Source organism: Lampetra fluviatilis, chromosome 59 (genome assembly GCF_964198595.1).
Source record: "Lampetra fluviatilis chromosome 59, kcLamFluv1.1, whole genome shotgun sequence".
Lineage (NCBI taxonomy): Eukaryota > Metazoa > Chordata > Hyperoartia > Petromyzontiformes > Petromyzontidae > Lampetra > Lampetra fluviatilis.
Window position 1 is genome coordinate 1,371,553 of NC_136333.1, and position 23,918 is coordinate 1,395,470.

A 23,918-nucleotide genomic window follows, 5' to 3' on the forward strand; every position below is an offset into this window, starting at 1 on the left:
GTTGTTAACATCTCCCAGCCACCGGGTGGGGCCGTGCCGAGCCGCACCCTGGCAGGGAGGGGTCCTGTCCCAGGCGGGACGTTTGTCCGGGGCACCCCGTCACACAGGCGCCCCGTCTCATCGTACCGCGCGCCTTGGCTGTGGAGGAGCCGGAGAGCCCGCAGTAAACCCAAGCAGCACCTCGTGACGTCACCCCTGCCGCGTGCACTTCGCGGGGTTGTGCGGAATCGCAGCCCGATTGTGTTAATAGTCGGTGGTGAGCGGTGGTGAGCGGTGGTGAGCGACGGCGAGCGGTGGTGAGCGACGGTGATTGGCGACGCTGAGCGATGGTGCCGTGCCGCCTGACGCGTGGGCTGACCTTTCCGATTTGCCGAACCCGACCGCATGGAATGGCCGCTCGGTTATTTTCGGCGTCTTTGGGCGAATGGCAAACGGAGCGTCCGAGGTAACGCGAGGTGCTGACTTGGGGGGGGGAGTGGGTGGGGGGAGTGGGTAGGGGAGGGGCTGGGGGGTGGGGTGTGGGGGGTTGGTGGCCTAGCCCATTGTCTGCGAGCGGTTCGCGATGAGCGATCGATCGTTACGAGACGCGGTTGCCACGGCAGCGGTGGTGTCGTCGTCGTCGTCGTCGTCACGGTGAGCGGCGGTGTCGTAGTGGCGTTGCCGGACTCGCGATCCAGAGGGGCCCCGGTTCGACTCCATCTCCCGGCCAATGTGGCGGTTGACACGATGGGGGGGGGGGGGGGCGGCTTGGTTCCTGAATCCAGCCCTGACGCCACCCAGCAGCGCAAGCTGGCACGGCCACAGCGAGTCCCATGATTGGCAGGTTGTGAGGTGTGGTGGGGGGTGAGGTGTGGTGGGGGGTGAGGTGTGGTGGGGGGGTGAGGTGTGGTGGGGGGGTGAGGTGTGGTGGGGGGTGAGGTGTGGTGGGGGGTGAGGTGTGGTGGGGGGGTGAGGTGTGGTGGGGGGGTGAGGTGTGGTGGGGGGGTGAGGTGTGGTGGGGGGGTGAGGTGTGGTGGGGGGTGAAGTGTGGGTAACTCCTGCCTCCGGATTTTTAGCACAGTTTGCTACGTATGGTGCGAAAGAAGTTCTACATCCATACATACTGCCCACAGACTCAACACTGCCCATAGACTCAACACTGCCCATCGACTCAACACTGCCCATCGACTCAACACTGCCCATAGACTCAACACTGCCCATAGACTCAACACTGCCCATAGACTCAGCACCGCCCATAGACTCAGCACTGCCCATAGACTCAACACTGCCCATAGACTCAACACTGCCCATAGACTCAACACTGCACCATAGACTCAACACTGCCCATAGACTCAACACTGCCGACAGACTCAACACTGCCCACAGACTCAACACTGCCCACAGACTCAACACTGCCCACAGACTCAACACTGCCCACAGACTCAACACTGCCCACAGACTCAACACTGCCCACAGACTCAACACTGCCCACAGACTCAACACTGCCCATAGACTCAACACTGCCCATAGACTCAACACTGCCCAGAGACTCAACACTGCCCACAGACTCAACACTGCCCACAGACTCAACACTGCCCACAGACTCAACACTGCCCACAGACTCAACACTGCCCACAGACTCAACACTGCCCACAGACTCAACACTGCCCACAGACTCAACACTGCCCACAGACTCAACACTGCCCACAGACTCAACACTGCCCACAGACTCAACACTGCCCACAGACTCAACACTGCCCACAGACTCAACACTGCCCACAGACTCAACACTGCCCACAGACTCAACACTGCCCACAGACTCAACACTGCCCACAGACTCAACACTGCCCACAGACTCAACACTGCCCACAGACTCAACACTGCCCATAGACTCAACACTGCCCACAGACTCAACACTGCCCACAGACTCAACACTGCCCACAGACTCAACACTGCCCATAGACTCAACACTGCCCATAGACTCAACACTGCCCACAGACTCAACACTGCCCACAGACTCAACACTGCCCACAGACTCAACACTTCCCACAGACTCAACACTGCCCACAGACTCAACACTGCCCACAGACTCAACACTGCCCACAGACTCAACACTGCCCACAGACTCAACACTGCCCATAGACTCAGCACTGCCCACAATGTGCGAAGAGAAGTCCGCCAGAGCGGCCTCTAGCGGAGGCTACCCCCCCCCCCCTTTTCCCACCAGCGGTGATGCGAGCCGGCAGTTGCAGGGCTGCTACTCGGCCTCAAACGCGCAGAGAAAAACAAATAATCGGCCCCAACCGGGGAACGTTCGCAACGGCTGCGTCGGCCACGGTGTCTCCCGCTGTGATTTGGACGTTTAAATTGATCGGACGCCTGAAGGTCATGGGGTGGGCGGTGGTGGGGGGGGGGGGTGATCCCTAGGGGTGGTGGAGGGGGTGGTGTTAGGCTGGTGATGGTGGGAGTGAGGTGGTGGTGGGAGTGAGGTGGTGGTGGGAGTGAGGTGGTGGTGGGAGTGAGGTGGTGGTGGAAGTGAGGTGGCGGTGAGAGTGAGGAGGCGGTGGGAGTGAGGAGGTGGTGGGAGTGAGGTGGTGGTGGGAGTGAGGTGGCGGTGAGAGTGAGGAGGCGATGGGAGTGAGGAGGTGGTGGGAGTGAGGTGGTGGTGAGGTTGTGTGGTGGTAGGTGTGGTGGGGGTGGAGTGGTGTTGGGTTGGTGGGTGGGCGGTGGGGGCTGAGACCCAGGGGCGACCGGTTGCCCGGTTTCCCCCGTTGCCCGCCCCGGAATGCAAGGAGCTCGGGTGTCGCGATGCCGATTTTAGCCGCGTTGGCCGCACGTCCGTCGCCACCACCGCCCCCCCCTCTCCCCGCGACCTTCAAGGAGTCTGCTGCTGCTGCTGCTGCTGACTCCTTGAAGGTCGCGGGGAGGTCGCGGGCGGCTCCAGAGAGTCACAGCGGCGACGACGATGACGACGCCGCTCCTCCTCCCTCTCCTCCCCCTCCTCCACCTCCTCCACCTCCTCCCCCTCCTCCCCCCCCCCCCCTCCTCCTCCTCCTCCCCCCCCCTCCTCCTCCTCCTCCCCCTCCTCCCCCTCCCACTCGTCATCACTCTGCAGTTGGAGCGTGTTCGCCGCTGTGTCGCGGGGGTTCAAACGCGGCGGCCGCCCCGGTGAATGCCGCCATTGTGCACGAACCGTTGCAAGCGCCGTCCACTTAATTTCTGCAGTGGACGTTAAAAGATCCCCGCGTGGCAATTAAGTTTTTATTTAATTTAAAATGTTAAAAAGAGAAGATCCCGGTGTGACGTCGTTGGCAAAGAGTCCCGGCCACTGCGGCCCCCGGCGTGGTGGTGGTGGTGCCGCGTTCGGCACTTTCTCAAATGACGCTGAAAATTCCTCCCTTTTTGGAATCGCACGGCAGCACGACACCACCCCCTGACTTGGCCACCACCCCCAGGTGGGTGCGAGATGCCCCCCCAGGTGAAGGAGAACCACTGCTCCTGGCAAATCGTCCCGAGACTCGCCATGGGATCGGAATCGGAGGATTGCCGCCCTGTGCGATCCCAACCGAGGGTGACGTTTTTCAAACTTGGCCAAGCGCGGTAACCGTGACGCGGGCGCACCATGCCCCGCTCTTGCCAAACATCGGAATCTTCATCTCGGCTGGCAGGAATCCGATGAGCTATGAAGCTCTTCAGTGGGAAATAAAAAAGCAATGTCCACGGGAAATCGTAGTAGTGGGAGTCGTAGTAATAGTATTACAGTTGTACGCACCACCACCGTGGTATTGACCAGGGCGGCCACTGGAATTCGAACCCCGAATCTCTGCGACAAGCGGCGGTGGTGGTTGTCGTCGTCGCGCTCTGGAGCTGCCCGTGACCTCCGGGTGACCTCCGGGTGACCTTGCAGTGAGCAAGGGGAGGGCGGTGGACGGTCCCCGTGACGACTGCGGGCGTGTTGCCGGCCTTCGTCGGTGCTACTCCCTAGCAGCACTTTCCCCAACGGTCTGTTGAGGCTACACGGGGGATCTTTGCCTGTGTGTGTTTGCAGTACCACGCGGAGACGATCAAGAATGTGCGCGCGGCCACGGAGAGCTTTGCCAAGGACCCCTACAACTACCTGCCCGTGGGCATCGCCCTCGACACCAAGGGCCCCGAGATCCGCACTGGGCTCATTAAGGGGGTAAGGGCCCCCCTCAATTCTGCACCTCTCCCCGAGGCCCCCCACCCTGCACCCACCCTGCACCCACCCTGCACACCCCCCTCCCCCCCCACCACCAATGCAGACTCGATGCCTCGCAACTCCTGCTGTTTTATAGCCAGAAAAGGTAACAAAAAAACAGACTTCTAATTATACTCTTAGGTTGTTTGGTAAAGTCGCGTAGGTAAAAATAAAAAATAATAAAAAATAATAGAAATAATAATAGAAATAAAATAATAAATCACGACGTTTCGGAGGCAACGCAAGTCTCCGTCATCAAGTGAGACACTTGAGACAGTAAATCTGGCTGTGACGGTCCCACCTGATGACCTGATGACGGAGACTTGTGTTGCCTCCGAAACGTCGTGATTTATTATTTTATTTGTATTATTATTTATATTATTTATTATTTTTTACCTACGTGACTTTACCGAACAACCTAAGAGTATGGATCCTTGCAGTCACGAAAGCTTCAAATCTAGAAAGACTTTTAATTATAATAGTAGGTTATTACCCTTTAAACTAGTACAAAACTGACACCTTTATATACTCTGATAGTGCACTGTTTTTGAGTTGTGCGCCTTTTGGCGTCATCTGGTCCAACACCAATGGAGACTCGGCTCTAAGAAAAGCTGTCTCGGGTGTGGACCAATCAACTTCAAGGACAGTGCATATCATTATCATCATCAGAGTTGTTTCTTTTTGTTTGCATTTTGACTGCTTGTGTTGCGGTTATTGCAAACATGATGCCTTGTATAAAGGTGTCAGTTTTGTACCAGTTTAAAGGGTAAAAACCTACTGCTATATTTTGCCACTGGTAAAGGAGATGTCTCATAGTGAGACTTCGAATTACTTGTCCATACTTTGACACCATATATCTATAACGTCACAGCGCGCTTACGACCGTGCAAATCTTTCGGTCGTTTTTTAACCCACTTCCCGTGATCCAATCGAGCTGACATTTTGCACACAGACTCGTTGTGCGTGACAATTTATTTTCGTGAAAACATTTTTCCAACATTTTCCACTTTTTAGGAAAAACTAAAATTTCATATTTAATTTAAAATACCAATGTGATAAAAATGAAACTCTTACTCAAGAAAAACAGAAATGAATAATAAAATAAAACCGATGCCACGCATATAAAGGATTTATAGTGAAAAACTTAGTTTTTACGGGTTAATTTTTTAAATGCTTTATATTAAGTTCACTTGCTTGCTTGCGCGCTTACGACCGTGCAAATCTTTCGGTCGTTTTTTAACCCACTTCCCGTGATCCAATCGAGCTGACATTTTGCACACAGACTCGTTGTGCGTGACAATTTATTTTCGTGAAAAAAAAATTCCAAAATTTTCCACTTTTTAGGAAAAAAAAATTTCATATTTTATTAAAAATACCAATGTGATAAAAATGAAACTCTTTACTCAAGAAAAAACAGAAATGAATAATAAAATAAAACCGATGCCACGCGTATAAAGGATTTATAGTGAAAAACTTTGTTTTTACGGGTTAATTTTTTGTCTTTTGTCCAGAGTGGCACGGCGGAGGTGGAGCTGAAGAAGGGCGCCACGCTCAAGGTGACGCTGGATGACGCCTTCATGGACAAGTGCGACGAGCACACCCTGTGGGTGGACTACAAGAACCTGCTCAAGGTGATCGAGGTCGGCAACAAGGTGTACGTGGACGACGGACTCATCTCGCTCTGTGTCAAGGAGAAGGGTGAGCGAGCGGTGGCGGTGGTGACGCGCTCGCTCGCTCGCTCGCTCCGCTGCTGATGCCCGTCGCGTCATCGTCATCGCCACCGTCATCGTCACCGTCATCACCACCGTCATCACCACCAACATCATCACCAACATCGTTGTCATCATCACCATCGTCATCACCACCATCATCACCACCGACATCGTCGTCATCACCACCAACATCATCACCATCGTCATCACCAACATCATCACCACCGTCATCACCACCATCATCACCACCGACATCGTCGTCATCACCACCAACATCATCACCACCAACGTCATCACCATCATCACCACCGTCATCACCACCAACGTCGTCGTCATCACCACCATCGTCACCACCATCGTCATCACCACCGTCATCACCACCGTCATCACCACCGACATCGTCGTCATCACCACCGTCATCACCACCGTCATCATCACCAACATCGTCATCACCACCGTCATCATCACCACCGTCATCACCACCGACATCGTCGTCATCACCACCAACATCATCACCATCGTCATCACCACCAACATCATCACCACCGTCATCACCACCGTCATCACCACCGTCATCACCACCGTCATCACCACCGTCATCATCACCGTCATCACCACCAACGTAGTCGTCATCACCACCAACATCGTTGTCATCACCGTCGTCACCACCGTCGTCATCACCACCGTCATCACCACCGTCATCACCACCAACATCGTCGTCATCACCACCGTCATCACCACCAACATCGTCGTCATCACCACCGTCATCACCACCGTCATCACCACCGTCATCACCACCGTCATCACCACCGTCATCACCACCGTCATCACCACCAACATCGTCGTCATCACCACCGTCATCACCACCGTCATCACCACCAACATCGTCGTCATCGCCACCGTCATCACCACCAACATCGTCGTCATCACCACCGTCATCACCACCGTCATCACCACCGTCATCACCACCGTCATCACCACCGTCATCACCACCGTCATCACCACCGTCATCACCACCAACATCGTCGTCATCACCACCGTCATCACCACCGTCATCACCACCAACATCGTCGTCATCGCCACCGTCATCACCACCAACATCGTCGTCATCACCACCGTCATCACCACCGTCATCACCACCGTCATCACCACCGTCATCACCACCGTCATCACCACCGTCATCACCACCAACATCGTCGTCATCACCACCGTCATCACCACCGTCATCACCACCAACATCGTCGTCATCGCCACCGTCATCATCGCCGCCGTCATCATCACCAACATCATCACCGTCATCATGGGACCTCCTTTGCCAGTACCAAAATATACTAATAGGGTTTTTCCCTTTTTTTCTGGCAACAAAACTGACACCTTTTGCGAGGAATCATGCTTACTACATTAACCACAATACCTGCAGTGAAATGCGAACAAAAAACATACTCTGATAATTTATGCATTGTAATCTGGTCGAACACCATATGAGACGAGGCTCTAAAGAAAGCTGTCTCTGGTGTGGACCAATCAGTTTCAAAGACAATGCATACATTATCAGAGTATTGATTTTTGTTTGCATTTGACTGTAAGCATTGTGGTTAATGTAGTAAGCATGCTTCCTTGCAAAAGGTGTCTGTTTTGTTGCCAGAAAAAAAGGGGAAAAAAACCCCCTATTAGTATCATCACCGTCATCATCACCATCATCACCACCCTCGTCAGCAAACGTTCTCGCTTATTAAACTTTTCGTTAATTGAGTAAATGATTCTTAAAATGTATTCATCTTATTATTATGCCGAGTGTCTGCTGCTGCTGTGTCCTGTACAGCGCTTTGATATATCCTTGATGAAAAGCTGCTATACGCATGGAATTATAATTATCATCGCCGCCGCCACCATCATCACCACGGTCATCATCGTCGTGGTCTCTCTCCGCTGCTGGATGAAGGCCTACGCAGGCCTTCATCATCATCATCGTCGTGGTCTCTCTCCGCTGCTGGATGAAGGCCTACGCAGGCCTTCATCATCATCATCAGAGTCGTGGTCTCTCTCCGCTGCTGGATGAAGGCCTACGCAGGCCTTCATCATCATCATCGTCGTGGTCTCTCTCCGCTGCTGGATGAAGGCCTACGCAGGCCTTCATCATCATCATCGTCGTGGTCTCTCTCCGCTGCTGGATGAAGGCCTACGCAGGCCTTCATCATCATCATCAGAGTCGTGGTCTCTCTCCGCTGCTGGATGAAGGCCTACGCAGGCCTTCATCATCATCATCAGAGTCGTGGTCTCTCTCCGCTGCTGGATGAAGGCCTACGCAGGCCTTCATCATCATCATCGTCGTGGTCTCTCTCCGCTGCTGGATGAAGGCCTACGCAGGCCTTCATCATCATCATCAGAGTCGTGGTCTCTCTCCGCTGCTGGATGAAGGCCTACGCAGGCCTTCATCATCATCATCAGAGTCGTGGTCTCTCTCCGCTGCTGGATGAAGGCCTACGCAGGCCTTCATCATCATCATCGTCGTGGTCTCTCTCCGCTGCTGGATGAAGGCCTACGCAGGCCTTCATCATCATCATCGTCGTGGTCTCTCTCCGCTGCTGGATGAAGGCCTACGCAGGCCTTCATCATCATCATCAGAGTCGTGGTCTCTCTCCGCTGCTGGATGAAGGCCTACGCAGGCCTTCATCATCATCATCGTCGTGGTCTCTCTCCGCTGCTGGATGAAGGCCTACGCAGGCCTTCATCATCATCATCGTCGTGGTCTCTCTCCGCTGCTGGATGAAGGCCTACGCAGGCCTTCATCATCATCATCAGAGTCGTGGTCTCTCTCCGCTGCTGGATGAAGGCCTACGCAGGCCTTCATCATCATCGTCGTGGTCTCTCTCCGCTGCTGGATGAAGGCCTACGCAGGCCTTCATCATCGTCGTGGTCTCTCTCTGCTGCTGGATGAAGGCCTACGCAGGCCTTCATCATCGTCGTGGTCTCTCTCCGCTGCTGGATGAAGCCCTACGCAGGCCTTCATCATCATCATCATCGTGGTCTCTCTGCGCTGCTGGATGAAGGCCTACGCAGGCCTTCATCATCATCATCGTCGTGGTCTCTCTCCGCTGCTGGATGAAGGCCTACGCAGGCCTTCATCATCATCATCGTCGTGGTCTCTCTCCGCTGCTGGATGAAGGCCTACGCAGGCCTTCATCATCATCATCGTCGTGGTCTCTCTCCGCTGCTGGATGAAGGCCTACGCAGGCCTTCATCATCATCATCAGAGTCGTGGTCTCTCCACCTCCTGGACGAAGGCCTTGCCGACCTAGGCCACCGCCGCCATGAGCCACTGCCCGGTGAAAGTTTAGCGGCTGTCTCCCTACCTCCGTCCACGGCAGCCCGGGTCTCTCCCGCAGCGACGCCTCGTCCGGTCCGCGTTCGTTCGGCCGCGCGACGACGTCCGACGTTTCGTGCCACCCCCCGCCCCCCCCCCCCCCCAGGGAAGGACTTCATGATCACCGAGGTGGAGAACGGCGGCACGCTGGGCAGCAAGAAGGGCGTGAACCTGCCCGGCGTGGCGGTCGACCTGCCCGCCATCTCGGAGAAGGACATCGGAGACCTGAAGTTCGGCGTGGAGCAGGGCGTGGACATGGTGTTCGCCTCCTTCATCCGCAAGGCGGCCGACGTGCACGCCGTGCGCGCCGTGCTCGGCGAAAAGGGCAAGCACATCCTCATCATCAGCAAGATCGAGAACCACGAGGGCGTGCGCAGGTGAGGCCGCCGCGGGGGTGATGGTGGCGGGGGTGATGGTGGCGGGGGTGATGGTGGCGGGGGTGATGGTGGCGGGGGTGATGGTGGCGGGGGTGATGGTGGCGGGGGTGATGGTGGCGGGGGTGATGGTGGCGGGGGTGATGGTGGCGGGGGTGATGGTGGCGGGGGTGATGGTGGCGGGGGTGATGGTGGCGGGGGTGATGGTGGCGGGGGTGATGGTGGCGGGGGTGATGGTGGCGGGGGTGATGGTGGCGGGGGTGATGGTGGCGGGGGTGATGGTGGCGGGGGTGATGGTGGCGGGGGTGATGGTGGCGGGGGTGATGGTGGCGGGGGTGATGGTGGCGGGGGTGATGGTGGCGGGGGTGATGGTGGCGGGGGTGATGGTGGCGGGGGTGATGGTGGCGGGGGTGATGGTGGCGGGGGTGATGGTGGCGGGGGTGATGGTGGCGGGGGTGATGGGGGTGATGGTGATGGGGGTGAATGGGTGGCAGGGCTGGTGAGTGGCGGGGGTGATGGGGGTGATGGTGATGGGGGTGAATGGGTGGCAGGGCTGGTGAGTGGCGGGGGTGATGGTGATGGAGGTGCAATGGGTGGCAGGGCTGGTGAGCAGCGGGAGTGATGGAGTGGTGATGGGGGTAAATGGGTGACTGTGTGGTGAGCGGGCTGATTGGGTGAGCAGGGTGAATAAGTGACGGGGTGAGGGGGTGGTGAGCGAGGTGACGGGTTGGCGAGCGGGCGGTGAGTGGGGTGGCGAGTGGGTGTGCAAGTTAGGATGCACGGGGCGGTGAGCGGGGATGGTGAGCGCTAAAGATGGCGATGTGATCAAGATCGCGAGTTGTTGTGCTGAAGCGTGGCCAACGTGTGAGCGATCGTGCCGATGGACATGAAAAGGGGGAGAGGCGGCGGTTCAAGTTTGTGGTGTCCCACGGGGTGAGAACGCTTCTAAGAGACGGGCGTGGGAGAGTTTATTTCGCAGGAGTGAGCCGGCTCATCTCCACGGCGAATAGCTTTCAAAAGCTCGGCGACAAAGCGGAATGCTTTGAATCGGCGACAAAGCGGCCGCACCGTGAAACGAGAAGCGGGGAAAATATCTGACGGAGACAAATCGACGTTAGGAAACGATAATTCCTCGGGGGCGCGAGCTTGCCCGATCGCAGCGCGATTGCAACGTGTACGTGTGTGTACATTGAACTTCTTTCGCACCCTACGTAGCCAACCGTGCTAATCGGAGGTGCGGGGGGGGGGCGGTGAAGGACAACCAACTAAACACAACAACAACAAGCAGCAGTTCTAAAGAAATTAGTTTGTCAATCTGGATGATGATGATTTAAAAGTGCCATTGCTCCCAGTGGCTTTCTGATACGTCTGAAGGAAGAGCGTTCCAGACGGCCACAAAAGCGCCCGTGGTCGCACGGATTTTTCTCCGGGTCCTCTGGTATTTCCATCCTAATTTCTTTCATCGACGTCACGCGTCCCCGTGACGACGATGACGACGATAAGCCCGCTTCGTTGAGCTGTCGTTTGTGATGATTGCCAGGTCGCCTCTGAAAAGGAGCTGTCGCTCCGTGGGAGCTTTAGCGGGCAACTAAAAAGCGCTCGGTTCGAGTTTAGTTGTAGTGACGGTGCGTGCGGTGTCGGCGATTCTCTCCGAGGTTCGACGAGGTGCTGGAGGCGAGCGACGGCATCATGGTGGCGCGTGGCGACCTGGGCATCGAGATCCCCACGGAGAAGGTCTTCATCGCGCAGAAGATGATGATCGGGCGATGCAACCGCATCGGCAAGCCGATCATCTGTGCCACCCAGGTGCCCGCCTCGCCCCTCCCCATTCGCTCGGTCGCTCGCTCACTTGTTCGCCAATTCACTCGGTCGCTCGCTCAATTGTCCACTCATTCACTCAGTCGCTCGCTCACTTGCTCGTTAACTTGCCCACCTCCTCCCTATCCAAGTACCCAGCAAATGCATAACGCACGCTTGCTGTGCTGTCCGTGTGCGTGTGCGTAGATGCTGGAGAGCATGATCAAGAAGCCTCGGCCTACTCGCGCGGAGAGCAGCGACGTGGCCAACGCTGTGCTGGACGGCGCCGACTGCATCATGCTGAGCGGGGAGACGGCCAAGGGAGACTACCCCCTGGAGGCCGTGCGCACCCAGCACGCGGTGGGTGGGGCGGGGCGGGTGGGGTGGGTGGGTGGGGCGGGGTGGGTGGGGCTTGGGTGGGGCGGGGTGGGGTGGGTGGGACGTGGTGGGTGTGGGCGGGTGTGGATGGGCTTGGGTTTGGGTGGGTGGGTTTGGTGGGTGGGTTTGGTGGGTGGGTTTGGTGGGTGGGTGGGTGTGGTGGGTGGGTGTATCACTGGTAGATCCGTAAGCTTGTAAGAGTGTGAATGTGTGAGCACGTGAGTGGGTGTGTGGGTCTCTGCGTGGGTGGGTGGAGGCTAAGTGTGCGAGTGGTTGAGTCGTGTGGTGGTTGAGTGGGCGAGTGAGTGAAGTGGGGTGACGAAGATGCCACTCGGACATCGGAGCTCGCAGCATGCCGCTCGCTCGCTCGCACAGCCACACGAGCAACCAAATCGTCATCTCATGAAACCGATTTTCTCCCGGTCGTCTTCCCCCCACGATTAACCCGGCTGCTTCTGTTGTGGCCGGTGGTTGGCGGCGGTTGTTGGCGGTGGTGGCGGTGGTGGTGGTTGGCGGGTCTCCCCTGGGGCAGATTGCCCGCGAGGCGGAGGCCTGCATGTACCACCGCCAGGTGTTTGACGACCTGCGTCACGCCACGCACGCCACGCACGACCCCACCGAGACGGTCGCTATTGGCGCCGTCGAGGCCTCGTTCAAGAGCACCGCTTCGGCCATTGTGGTCCTCACCACCAGCGGAAGGTAGCGCCCCCCCCTCGCCCCCAGCGGCGGGGCTGCATGGTGCTGCTGGTGGTGCTGGTGCTGCTGGTGCAGTTGTTTGGGGAGAGGGACGGGGGGGGGTGTGAGATGCCACGGGGCGGAGTGTTATTTTTGCACGTTGCTTTGTGTTGTTGTTGCTGCCCCTTTGGTTTGCGTCGTTTGTGGCTTGATTTTGTGTTCTTTGTTGGTGCCGCGAGCATGTGCCTGCAGCTGCCTGGAGAGGAAGTGATGTCACCCCAAAGTGACTCCACGGGAAGTGACGTCACTCGCTGTGCAGCGACGCGTGCCCGGGATTACGGGCGGCCATGTTTGATTTTTCCTGCGTAAAAAAAACAAATTCAAGTCGTCAAAAATCGAATTCGGACAGGAAAAGAAAAATGTCCGGAGCATCTTCTCTGCCCAAAGGAGTGGAATGTGGCAGTGTTGTCAATATTATACTCACATCAACACCTCTCCACCACCACCACCACCGCTCCGCCCATCATCATCACCACCACGAACATCATCACCACCACCCTCTCCGCCCATCCATCATCACCACCACGAACATCATCACCACCACGAACATCATCACCACCACGGACATCATCACCACCACCATCTCTCCGCCCATCATCATCACCACCACGAACATCACCACCACCACCATCTCTCCGCCCATCATCATCACCACCACGAACATCATCACCACCACCATCTCTCCGCCCATCATCATCACCACCCCGACACACCACCACCCTCTCCGCCCATTATCATCACCACCACCACCCTCTCCGCCCATCATCATCGGCAAACACCTCCCACCACCACCGCCCCCCCCAACCCCGCCCCCCCCGCGCGGCCCCCCATAGATTGCGCGGGAGGCGGAGGCGGTGATGTTCCACAGCCAGCTGTTTGAGGAGATCCGCCGCCTGTCACCGGAGACTCGCGACCCCTCGGAGGCCACGGCCGTGGGCGCCGTGGAGGCCTCCTTCAAGTGCCGCGCCAGTGCCATCGTAGCCATTTCCAATTCGGGAAGGTAAAAACGATGTTTTTATTCCACCGGGTGTAAGGCCCCCCCCCCCGACCCTGAGCTGCGATAATCTTAATGTAGCTCTCTTTCAGAAGCGACCCTGGCCGTCGCAAATGATGGCTTCAAGCAAGTCGCTCGTCACGGGGAAATGTATAGCAGCAGCCACGTGACTCCGAAACGCGCGACGTCGATTCTAAATGCGGAGGGGGTAAAAAGCGGAGGCGCCCGGATTAAAATTCCACGCGGCCACGGGGAGAGAGACAGAGAGATATGAGAGACAGAGAGAGAGACGCAGACTTCAAATTATACAGCAGGCATCGTCAGAGCCTGGCCCGGCCCGGCCTGGCGGGCAACCAAGGTGGCGACCCTAGGTGCCTGTTAAGACGATCAGCTGATCCAGGGGTGGAAGGGTCATTGCCCGAAACGTCAGCCATTACGTATATAATTATAGATATAGGTATTCCTTTCTATGGCAGGGCTATTGAGGAGTGCCGAGGCTTTGTGATCGGCATAGGTGTGGGGAGTGCTGGGATGGTTTACGCACAGTCGACGCTTATTTCTCACGGCGTAGCAGCGTCATCTTCGCCTTCCTGTGGTCTTCTCAACTCTGACTTCCTCCCGACACTTCTTCTGCCAACGCATCTTCAGTAATTCTCCATCCTCCATCTTGCGCGTTTTAACGGTGGAATCGGCTCGACAACTCTCAGTACGTATGTACGTACGTGTGTGTGTGTCTGTCTCGTCCGTGTGTGTGTGTCTGTCTCGTCTGTGTGTTTGTGTCTGTCTCGTCTGTGTGTGTGTGTCTGTCTCTGTGTGTGTCTGTCTCGTCCGTGTGTGTGTGTCTGTCTCTGTGTGTGTGTGTGTCTGTCTCGTCTGTATGTGTGTGTCTGTCTCTGTGTGTGTGCACCTGGGTGTTGGAGCGGCGGTGCAACGGTTAGCGCGCTGCGCTACGGGCCTGGCCACCCGAGTCCAATTCCTGCTGATGGCCACCTAAACCGCTCGTGGGCCTCCCTTAGGTCCACTCGGCAGAGGCGTAGCTAGGGGGGGGCAGGGGGGTACATATGTCCCCGGGCGCCAAGGTAAAGGGGCGTCAAAATGAGGCTTACAACGTTACATTATAACTTATTGCGGCGGGCACGGCAGCCTGAAACTACTGCACAAATCTACACCTCAAATTAAAAGTTTATATATCCCGCCACACACAGCCTACATGTCATGCAATTACATTTTGGTACGCGCGCCTATTAAGAACTTACATGGAAGAACGTCCCAAACAACAGACAGGCGCAGTCTTTCAGCCTTAGTCACTGGCCTGTTTCTTGGTGGCGGAAACTACGACGGCCTATTTTGAGTTCTTATTAGTGACACCACCACGCTCCAGGTGGCTGCAGCAGTCGGAGCAGCCCACGGACGTCAACATAGCGTGGCCTTCATTTAGCAGCATTTGCTACAAGGCTCACTTATACGTGTACGTCGCACGTACCTTATATTTGAATACTCACCTGTATTAAGTTTCTGGTTTCACAAAATTTGGCGCGACGTGGCCATGAGCAAAATTTGAATGCGGATGAGGATAAAAATGTTGGAAACTTTCTCGCGCTGATCAAACTCGTTGCTCAGTGTGACCCATTGTTAGCAAAACACGTACAGCACGCAGGAGAAAATCCGGGATCAGTTTCTTATTTGTCACCGGAAATCCAGAATGAATGTATCCACATACTTGCGTCGACTGTAAAGAACCAATTGTTGAGTGATATCAGGAAAAACAAGTACTACGGTATCTTTCTTGACTCAACTCCTGATCTAGGACATCGGGAACAGCTTTCTCAGGTCATAAGATTTGTGGATGTGGATTTTCAAACTAAAAAAGTAACTATCAAAGAAGCATGTTTAGGTTATATCGAGATACATGCAAAAGATGCAGCAAGCCAAGAAAGAGTCATCGTCGAGAGACTGAAATCTGACAACATACCTCTAGCCGACTGTCGGGCACAATGCTATGACAATACTGCTGTGATGACTGGGCATATATCTGGCCTTCAACAACGAATATGTGACAACAATCACAGAGCATTGTTTGTCAACTGTGACAACCACAGCTTAAACTTAGCAGGAGTACACTCAGCTAAACAGGATCCACTTATCGTCACATTTTTTGGAACAGTTGAGAGTATATATTTGTTTTTCTCTCGTTCAACAATTCGTTAGGAAGAGTTAAAAAAAGCTGTGCTCATCACAGTAAAGCTGGAGTCTGAAACACGCTGGAGTGCACGATCAGAAGCTGTTAAAGCTATCTATGAAGGACTGGATGAACTAGTAGGGCTGCTAGACAAATTATCGGAGGACGTAACTATGACGCCTGAAACCAGAAGTAATGCAGAACAGTTACAGGCATGCATATTAAATTTTAACTTCATAGTTTTATTACATTTCTGGAATGTTATTCTTGGGAAAAATTGATCGTGTTCAGAAGCGCGTACAGGATCCTACCATGAATTTCAAGGAAGCAGCAACTGATCTTGAATCTTTGGAGCATGAATTTGTCAAGCTTCGTGATGATTTGAGCCAAGTTGCTGTAGAAAACGCCAAAACAAGATGCACAGCCTGGGGGATCGATGTGGACAGAAGAATTAGGCGACGTCGGAAGATGCCAGGAGAACTGGCAAGAGATGCAGGACTTTCAGCAGAAGAAGAAATTGTGCGCGTTATGAAGAGCGTATTTTATCGACTTCAACAGGAGATGTCAACACGGTTTTTACGACTAAAAGACCTGAACACGAAATTTGGATTTCTGCTGGAAATTGCACAAATTTTGGAAATTTCTATGACACCGACATCAATGGCCACGAACTTTTCACAGAAATTGGAGATAGCAAAATGCTGCTCAGTAACCGGAATGAAGTTCTACCAGAAACTCCTTTGGATCTTCTTGGTTTTATTGTGTTTTATGGAGACGACATATTTCCGAATTTGCGAAATTCACTGCAAATTTTATTAACAATAGCAGTTTCAATTGCAAGCTGTGAGCGGTCGTTCAGCAAATAGAAACATATTTTGTCGCATTTGCGGCTTCAATGGGACAAGATCGTCTCAGCGATCTTGCTCTTCTTAGCGTTGAAAGAGAAACATTGGAAAAAACAGATGTTGATTACGTGATTGACCAGTTTGCGACAGTGAAATCAAGAAAAAAATAATCTTTTGTAGACTGTCAACGAGTCTACGACAGTGACTGAGTGAGCCATGTAATATAATTTCTATAAATTTGCTTCTTTAAATACAATGTTTCATTAACATTTAAATTGTTATTCCTTATTCGATGTAATAGGAAAATGTGATTAAACGGGGGGGGGGGGCGCCAATTTTATAGTTCGTCCCCGGGCGCAAAATATCCTAGCTACGCCTCTGCCACTCGGCCTCAATTGAGTACCCGGTGCGGTGTGTAAACAACGCCACGTGCCGTGCCGAGCCTTCTTAGGTGCTGCACGCGGACAGCACTTGCCCCAACAGTCTGTGAATGCTATACTGGGTCTCTTTATCTTTGGTGTCTCTACCTGTGTGTGTGTGAGACATCGCCTGCATCTCCCCCCTGACTCTCCAGTCGCTCCGCTCTGCCGCTCACCTCGCTGGCGCTTGAGTGCGCTGACGCTTAACTGGCTGCGTGCGGCTCGCCGGTGATTGGTCGATGAACCCCTAACACTTTGCCTGCGTTTTCTGAAAACTCGCAACAGCGTCTCGGATCATCATCACCAGCACCAACATCATCATATCACCAGCACCAACATCATCATCACACCAGCACCACCATCATCACACCAGCACCACCATCATCATCACCAGCACCAACATCATCATCACACCAGCACCACCATCATCATCACCAGCACCAACATCATCACCAGCACCACCATCATCATCACCAGCACCACCATCATCATCACCATCATCACCATCATCACCAGCACCAACATCATCACCGGCACCACCATAATCACCACCATCATCACCATCATCACCAGCACCAGCACCAACATCATCACCAGCACCACCATAATCACCACCATCACCACCATCATCACCAGCACCGCCATAATCACCACCATCAGCACCAGCATCGCCATCATCATCACCAGCACCGCCATCAGCACCACGACCATCATGACCAGCACCATCAGCACCATCATCACTAGCACCACCATAATCACCACCATCACCGCCACCACGAACCATCACCACCATCATCACCACCACTTCTCATCGCCACCTCGTCGCGAGCTAACGCCCCGCTCCGCTCACCCGTCCCGCGTGCAGGTCTGCGTACCTCATCTCTAAGTACCGCCCCCGCTGCCCCATCCTGGCGGTGACGCGCACGCCGCAGACGGCGCGCCAGGCGCACCTCTACCGCGGCGTCTTCCCGCTGCTCTACACCTTCCCTGCCAAGGAGCCCTGGGCCGACGACGTCGACGCCCGCGTCAACTTCGCCATCACCATCGGTGAGCCGCAGCCACCACGCCACACCACCACACCACACCACTGACACACCACCGCCATGCCGTCATGCCACTGCCACGACACCGCCACCAACCTGTCACGCCACCACCCTGCTACCACCCTGCCACACCACCACCCAGTTACCACCCTGCCACACCATCACACCGCTACCACACTGTCATGGCACCACCGCCACATCGCCACGCCACTGCCGCAACGCCACCACAAACCTGCCACACGGCCGCCACCACCACCCACCCTATCGTGGCACCACTCATGCCACCACCACCACACCGCCACCACACCGCCACCCTGTCACACCACCACCAGCACGCCGCCAGAGTGCCACATCACCACCGCCACGACGCTATCACGTCGCCACTTCACACCGCCACCTCCCACTACCCCCCCGCCCTCCTCCCCCCCAAAGGAAACGTATAAAATATCAAGTTGATCCCTGTGTGATCCTCGGTCAGTCCCTGGTTTCCCATTTCTTTCCCGGTCAATCTCCCATTGATGCCCCGTTGATGATGCTGCCCAGTTGATACCCCATTGATCCCCGTGTTTCCCCCCCCACGCTGCAGGCAAGAACCGCAAGTTCATCCACAAGGGCGGCGTGGTGATCATCGTGACCGGCTGGCGCCCGGGCTCCGGCTTCACCAACACGATGCGCGTCATCGTCGCCGAGTGAGGGCCCCCGGTGCGGTGGGGGGGGTCCCGGGGGGGGGGCCGCCCCCCACCAACGCTCGCCACGATCTCCTCCCTCGTAGTCGTCATCATCGTCGTCGCCCATCCAATTTTCCCTCCTTTGCAGTCCCTGTGCGCCCCGGTGCAGTCGCACCGCCTGCACACGGCCGCGTCACCGCCCCTGTCACCGCTGTCACCACAGTCACCAGATCTCGGCATCCGGACGGCGGGCGAACGCCAGAATCGAAATAATGAGAGGCCCACGTGATTAACAAGGAGGCACCGCGATCTGACGTCGGTGAAGGGGGCCCGGTGAGCCATGGGAGGGAGTGCAGTTGGGTTTGGTTGCTTTGCCGTGTGTGTGAGTCGGGGGGGGGGGGGGGGGCTGGCAAGCGATCTGTCTGTGTGGTGGAGGAGTTGACCGCGTTTCTCACCACGCTGCTTGCACTGAAACGAAAATTATTCAAATGTAACGGGAGTACCGGAGGGGGGTGGGGACGTTCAATAAAAGGTGTGCAATACAATCCCAAAGCCCCACCGTGCTTGGTTATTCGCGACGGGGAGACGCGATGGGTCCGCTACGCTGCGACATCGTTGAGTTGCCACGACTCGAGGCCTTCATTCAGCGGCCTTCCGGCCGGCCGTCGAACAAAGAACGGGTCGCGCGGCGCTTTCGGATGCGCTTCTGCGGCCGTCTGGAACGCTCTTGCCTCACCAATTTGTATTGTTGGGAAGCCACTGAAGGGGTATGCACGTTCGTGCATTGCTAAATCGTCTAGATAAATATTCTTAGGTTTTTTCGGTAAAGCCACGTAGGTAAAAATTTAAATTTATAAAGTAAAATGAAAAATCGCGACGTTTCGGAGGCAACGCAAGCTTCCGTCTTCAGGTGGAACCGTCACAGCATGATTGCTGTGTTGCCTCCGAAACGTCGTGATTTTTATTTTACTTTTATTCATTTTAATTTTCACCTACGTGACTTTACCGAAAATACCTAAGATTATGAATCCTTGCAGTCACGAAAGCTTCAAATCTAGAATTGTCTACATAAATTCATTTCAACATGGAACGAGTCAACAGCTACGTCGATCATAACCATCGACCACGCGAACTCCGGTCATCCTTGCAGCGGCTTTTGACGGCGGCGCATTCGGATGCGCTTCTGCGGCCGTCTGGAACGCGCTCTCTTCCGATATTAGGACGCCACTGGGCGCTACGCACTTTAGATTCACAAACTCATTTCTTCAGAACTGCTTTTTGCGTTTAGTTTTCTTCCCCCACCACGGATTAGCACGGATGGCTACGTACGGTGCGAAAGAAGTTCAACATACATACTGCCCATAGACTCAACACCGCACCTCCAATTAGCACGGCTGGCGATGTACGGTGCGAAAGAAGTTCAACACGCAGGATGTCCCATCCGGCGATTCCTCCGAGCCACTTCTAACAAAGACCCCAAGCGCTCGACTCTTGGCCACGGCTAAACTAGTTTTACTTCACCAGGTAAGGCCCACTGAGCAGTGTAGCTCTTTTTCAACAGCGACCCGGCCACAGACGATAGCTCAACGCGAAGTGGCTTATGACCTGGAAATGTATAGCAGCAGCCAAATGGTCTAAACGAGTGGCGTTGATTCTACACGTGGAGGGGAACAAACAGGAGGACCCGGATGAACAATCCAAGCGACCACGGAGAGGGAGAGAGACACCGCAAACTCCAAATGCACAGCAGGTGTCATGGTCGGGATCGAACCCACAACCTCCTGCATACCAGACGAGGTCGTTCACATCTCCTAGCCACCGTGATGATGATGATGATGAGAGGGAGAGAGACACCGCAAACTCCAAATATACAGCAGGTGTCATGGTCGGGATCGAACCCACAACCTCCTGCATACCAGGTGAGGTAGTTGACGTCTGGACCTGCCCCGACCCACGGGGGAATGAAGCCAGCAGCCACGCGGAGAGGAGCCAGGGCGACCAACAATTTGCCCAAGTTCTGCGGTTCTCTATGAAGGGTTGGGGTCTGGTGCAGGTGTCACCGGCCAGTGACCGGGTGCTTGCACGTGTGGGAGGCTCCCGAAGCACCCCGGCGTAAAACCAACGCGTGCGAGGGGGCAACGCTCGATCCCGTACTGACGGAACAGGCGGGGTCCACGTCCGTACTGTACCTGGCAGAGTTGGGGGGGGGGGGGGGAGTACGGCTGCACCTCACGACGGCCATGGGATGTAGATTAGTCCACACTTTGCTATACCGCCTGGGAGTTTGGCACCATCTGTGCGTGACCCACCAACCCTCACTGTTGCCTTCCACGACGCTGGATGACAGGCAGCCACAGGCAGCGTATCCACCACCACCACCACCATCGCTGCTTGACTAAACACCGCTGTGAATAGACACGGACAAAGATCCCCCGTACAGCCGCGGACTGTTCAGGGCAAGTGCTGTTAGCGAGTAGCACCGATGAAGGCCGGCACGGCACACGAGGGGGTGGGTGGCCAGCACCACGCCCGGCCGCCTTTGTCTCCCCAGCGGTGATGTTACTGACACCGCCACGAGGTACTCATTTTAGGCTGAGTCGACCTGTGAATAGAATTCACACATCTTGACTTAAAGCTTTCATGACTGCAGGAATTAATATTCGTTGGGAGTTTCGGTAAAGTCGCGTAGATAGAACAATCAAATAATAAAAATACAAAGTGAATTTAAAATTATCACGACGTTTCGATCGCAACACAAGCACCTGATGATGATTGCTTGTGTTGCGAACGAAACGTCGTGATATTATTTTACTGGTAGGAACCTCCTGGGTGGGGAGGGGCTGGGTGGGAAGGGTGGGGGGTGGGAGGGGTGGGGCTGGGTGGGGAGGGGCTGGGTGGGGAGGGTGGGGAGGGGCTGGGTGGGGAGGGGCTGGGTGGGGAGAGTGGGGCTGGGTGGGGGGTGGGAGGGGTGGGGCTGGGTGGGGAGGGGCTGGTCACCCCCGTGGTGCCCTTATAAAACTCAACGTTTAACCTACTCACGCCGGCTTGTGCCCGCCCTCACAGTCGGCCATATTTGCGGAATACACCACGCCGCCGTTGACCCTGCAGGCCATTGAACGAGCAACCCAACGTTCCTACCAGCTCCCTCCGCAGGAATGTGTTTTATTCACTTTCTTCTTTTATCTACGTGACTTTACCGAAAGACCGAAAGAATAGAATACACATGATAATTGGTTCTTTACCCTTCTATCTGGCAACAAAACTGACACCTTTTTTACAAGGAGTCATGTTTGCATAGACCGCAATACCTGCAGTCATAATACAAACAAAAGAACATAACTCTGATAATGTGCACTGTCCTTGAAGTTGATTGGTCCACACCCGAGACAGCTTTCCTTAGAGCCTAGTCTCACATGGGTTGGACCAGATGACGCCAAAAGGCGCACAACTCAACGACAATGCACCATCAGAGTATGAGAGCTCGGGGCAAGCATATACACTATGGGAACCTCATTTGCCAGTAAAAATATAATTGGTTCTTTACCCTTCTATCTGGCAAGCTGTCTCGGGTGTGGATCAATCAACTTTAAGGACAGTGCACATTATCAGAGTTATGTTCTTTTGTTTGTATTATGACTGCAGGTATTGCGGTCTATGCAAACATGACTCCTTGTAAAAAAGGTGTCAGTTTTGTTGCCAGATAGAAGGGTAAAGAACCAATTATCATATTTTTACTGGCAAATGAGGTTCCCATAGAATAGAATACACACACACACGTGAACGTCCGTGAAACGTCCACAAGGTGGCGAGGTTAAGTTACTTAATCCCCTGTGGGCTGGTGTAACCAGGAGGTTCCTACCAGTATAATAAACATTATTTTAGTGATGCTGCTGCTGCACCATTGGCTGTGATGGTGCACAAACAACACATGTATTAAGAACTGCGTTTTGTGTTTAGTTTAATTACTTGGTTGTTGGCTGTCCTTCCCCCGTACCTCCGATGAGCACTTGGATACGTACGGTGCGAAAGAAGTTCAACATACAACAAGTCAACGGCTTTGTCAACATAAGGGGCCTTTAATAAATGACGTCACGCACCTGGGGGGGAGTGGGTCAGACATTTGTGACGGTATGACGATGGGGGGAGGGGTTTGAGAAATGTGACGTCACATCAAAATGCGCAACTTTAAATAAATATAGACACCACGTTCTACTTAATTAAAGATACTTTTTAATAAAGTTATCTACTACTACATCAAAGTGCAGCGCCACATTAAATACGCACTACAATGACAATAGTTCAAAGCGATTTGAAGCATGTTTTATTTTTGGAGGAGGGGGGGGCAGAGCTTTGTGACGTCATTTGAGGAGGGGGGGGGTCTGACTTTTTGTGACGTGTGACGAAGGGGGGGGGTCAAAAATCGTCCAAAATCGCGTGACGTCATTTATGGACGGCCCCTAAGGAGCATAAACCATCACGTGATCTTCGCAGCAGCTTCTCGCTGGCCATCAAACAAAGATGGCGGTCACTGCGTCGTCCGGGGCTTTCCGATGCGCTTCTGCGGCCGTCTGGAACGTTCTTCCTTCCAATATTCAGAAGCCGCCGGAGCAGTGCACCTTAAAATCATCTTCGTCGAGAGTGAAAAAAAATTAACCCGTAAAAACAAAGTTTTTCACTATAAATCCTGTATATGCGTGTTCAATGGGCCACAACCCAGCCCACATTGGTCTTTGAAACGGGCGGCTAGAGTCCTCTCGTCATCTGGCTTGAGATGGCTGCCACCTATGGGTCAGATGATTGCCTGCCACCATTAAGCAATTGGTAATTAAATATAAAAAAAAATTACCTAAAAAGTGTTACATTTTGGAAAAAAAATTTCACGAAAAGAAATTGTCACGCACAACGAGTCTGTGTGCAAAATGTCAGCTAGATTGGATGACGGGAAGTGGGTTAAAAAACGACCGAAAGATTTGCACGGTCGTAAGCGCGCAAGCAAGCAAGTGAACTTAATATAAAGGATTTAATGATTTGCGTTCGAACTGCTTTTGGGCCGTCCATAAATGACGTCACGCGATTTTGAACAATTTTTGACCCCCCCCCCCCTCGTCACACGGCGTCACAAAAAGTCAGACCCCCCCCCCCCTCAAATATGACGTCACAAATTTCTGCCCCCCCCCCCTAAACCATATTTCCATTTTGAAAATAAAACATG

The 23,918-nt window shown here is 54.3% G+C and overlaps 1 protein-coding gene across 1 annotated transcript in view; it reads left to right on the forward strand.

Moving 5' to 3' along the window:
• The window catches only part of LOC144950714 (pyruvate kinase PKM-like), a 34,934-nt gene extending 15,706 nt beyond the window's left edge, over nucleotides 1–19,228 (forward strand). The window contains exons 4-11 of the mRNA XM_078880786.1: nucleotides 4,028–4,159; nucleotides 5,710–5,896; nucleotides 9,381–9,651; nucleotides 11,304–11,454; nucleotides 11,653–11,805; nucleotides 13,392–13,558; nucleotides 17,861–18,042; nucleotides 18,625–19,228. Of these exons, the coding sequence (XP_078736912.1) occupies nucleotides 4,028–4,159; nucleotides 5,710–5,896; nucleotides 9,381–9,651; nucleotides 11,304–11,454; nucleotides 11,653–11,805; nucleotides 13,392–13,558; nucleotides 17,861–18,042; nucleotides 18,625–18,731 (1,350 nt within the window). The 3' untranslated portion in view covers nucleotides 18,732–19,228. The remainder of the gene's footprint in view (nucleotides 1–4,027; nucleotides 4,160–5,709; nucleotides 5,897–9,380; nucleotides 9,652–11,303; nucleotides 11,455–11,652; nucleotides 11,806–13,391; nucleotides 13,559–17,860; nucleotides 18,043–18,624) is intronic.
• The last annotated feature ends 4,690 nt before the right edge of the window (nucleotides 19,229–23,918 follow it).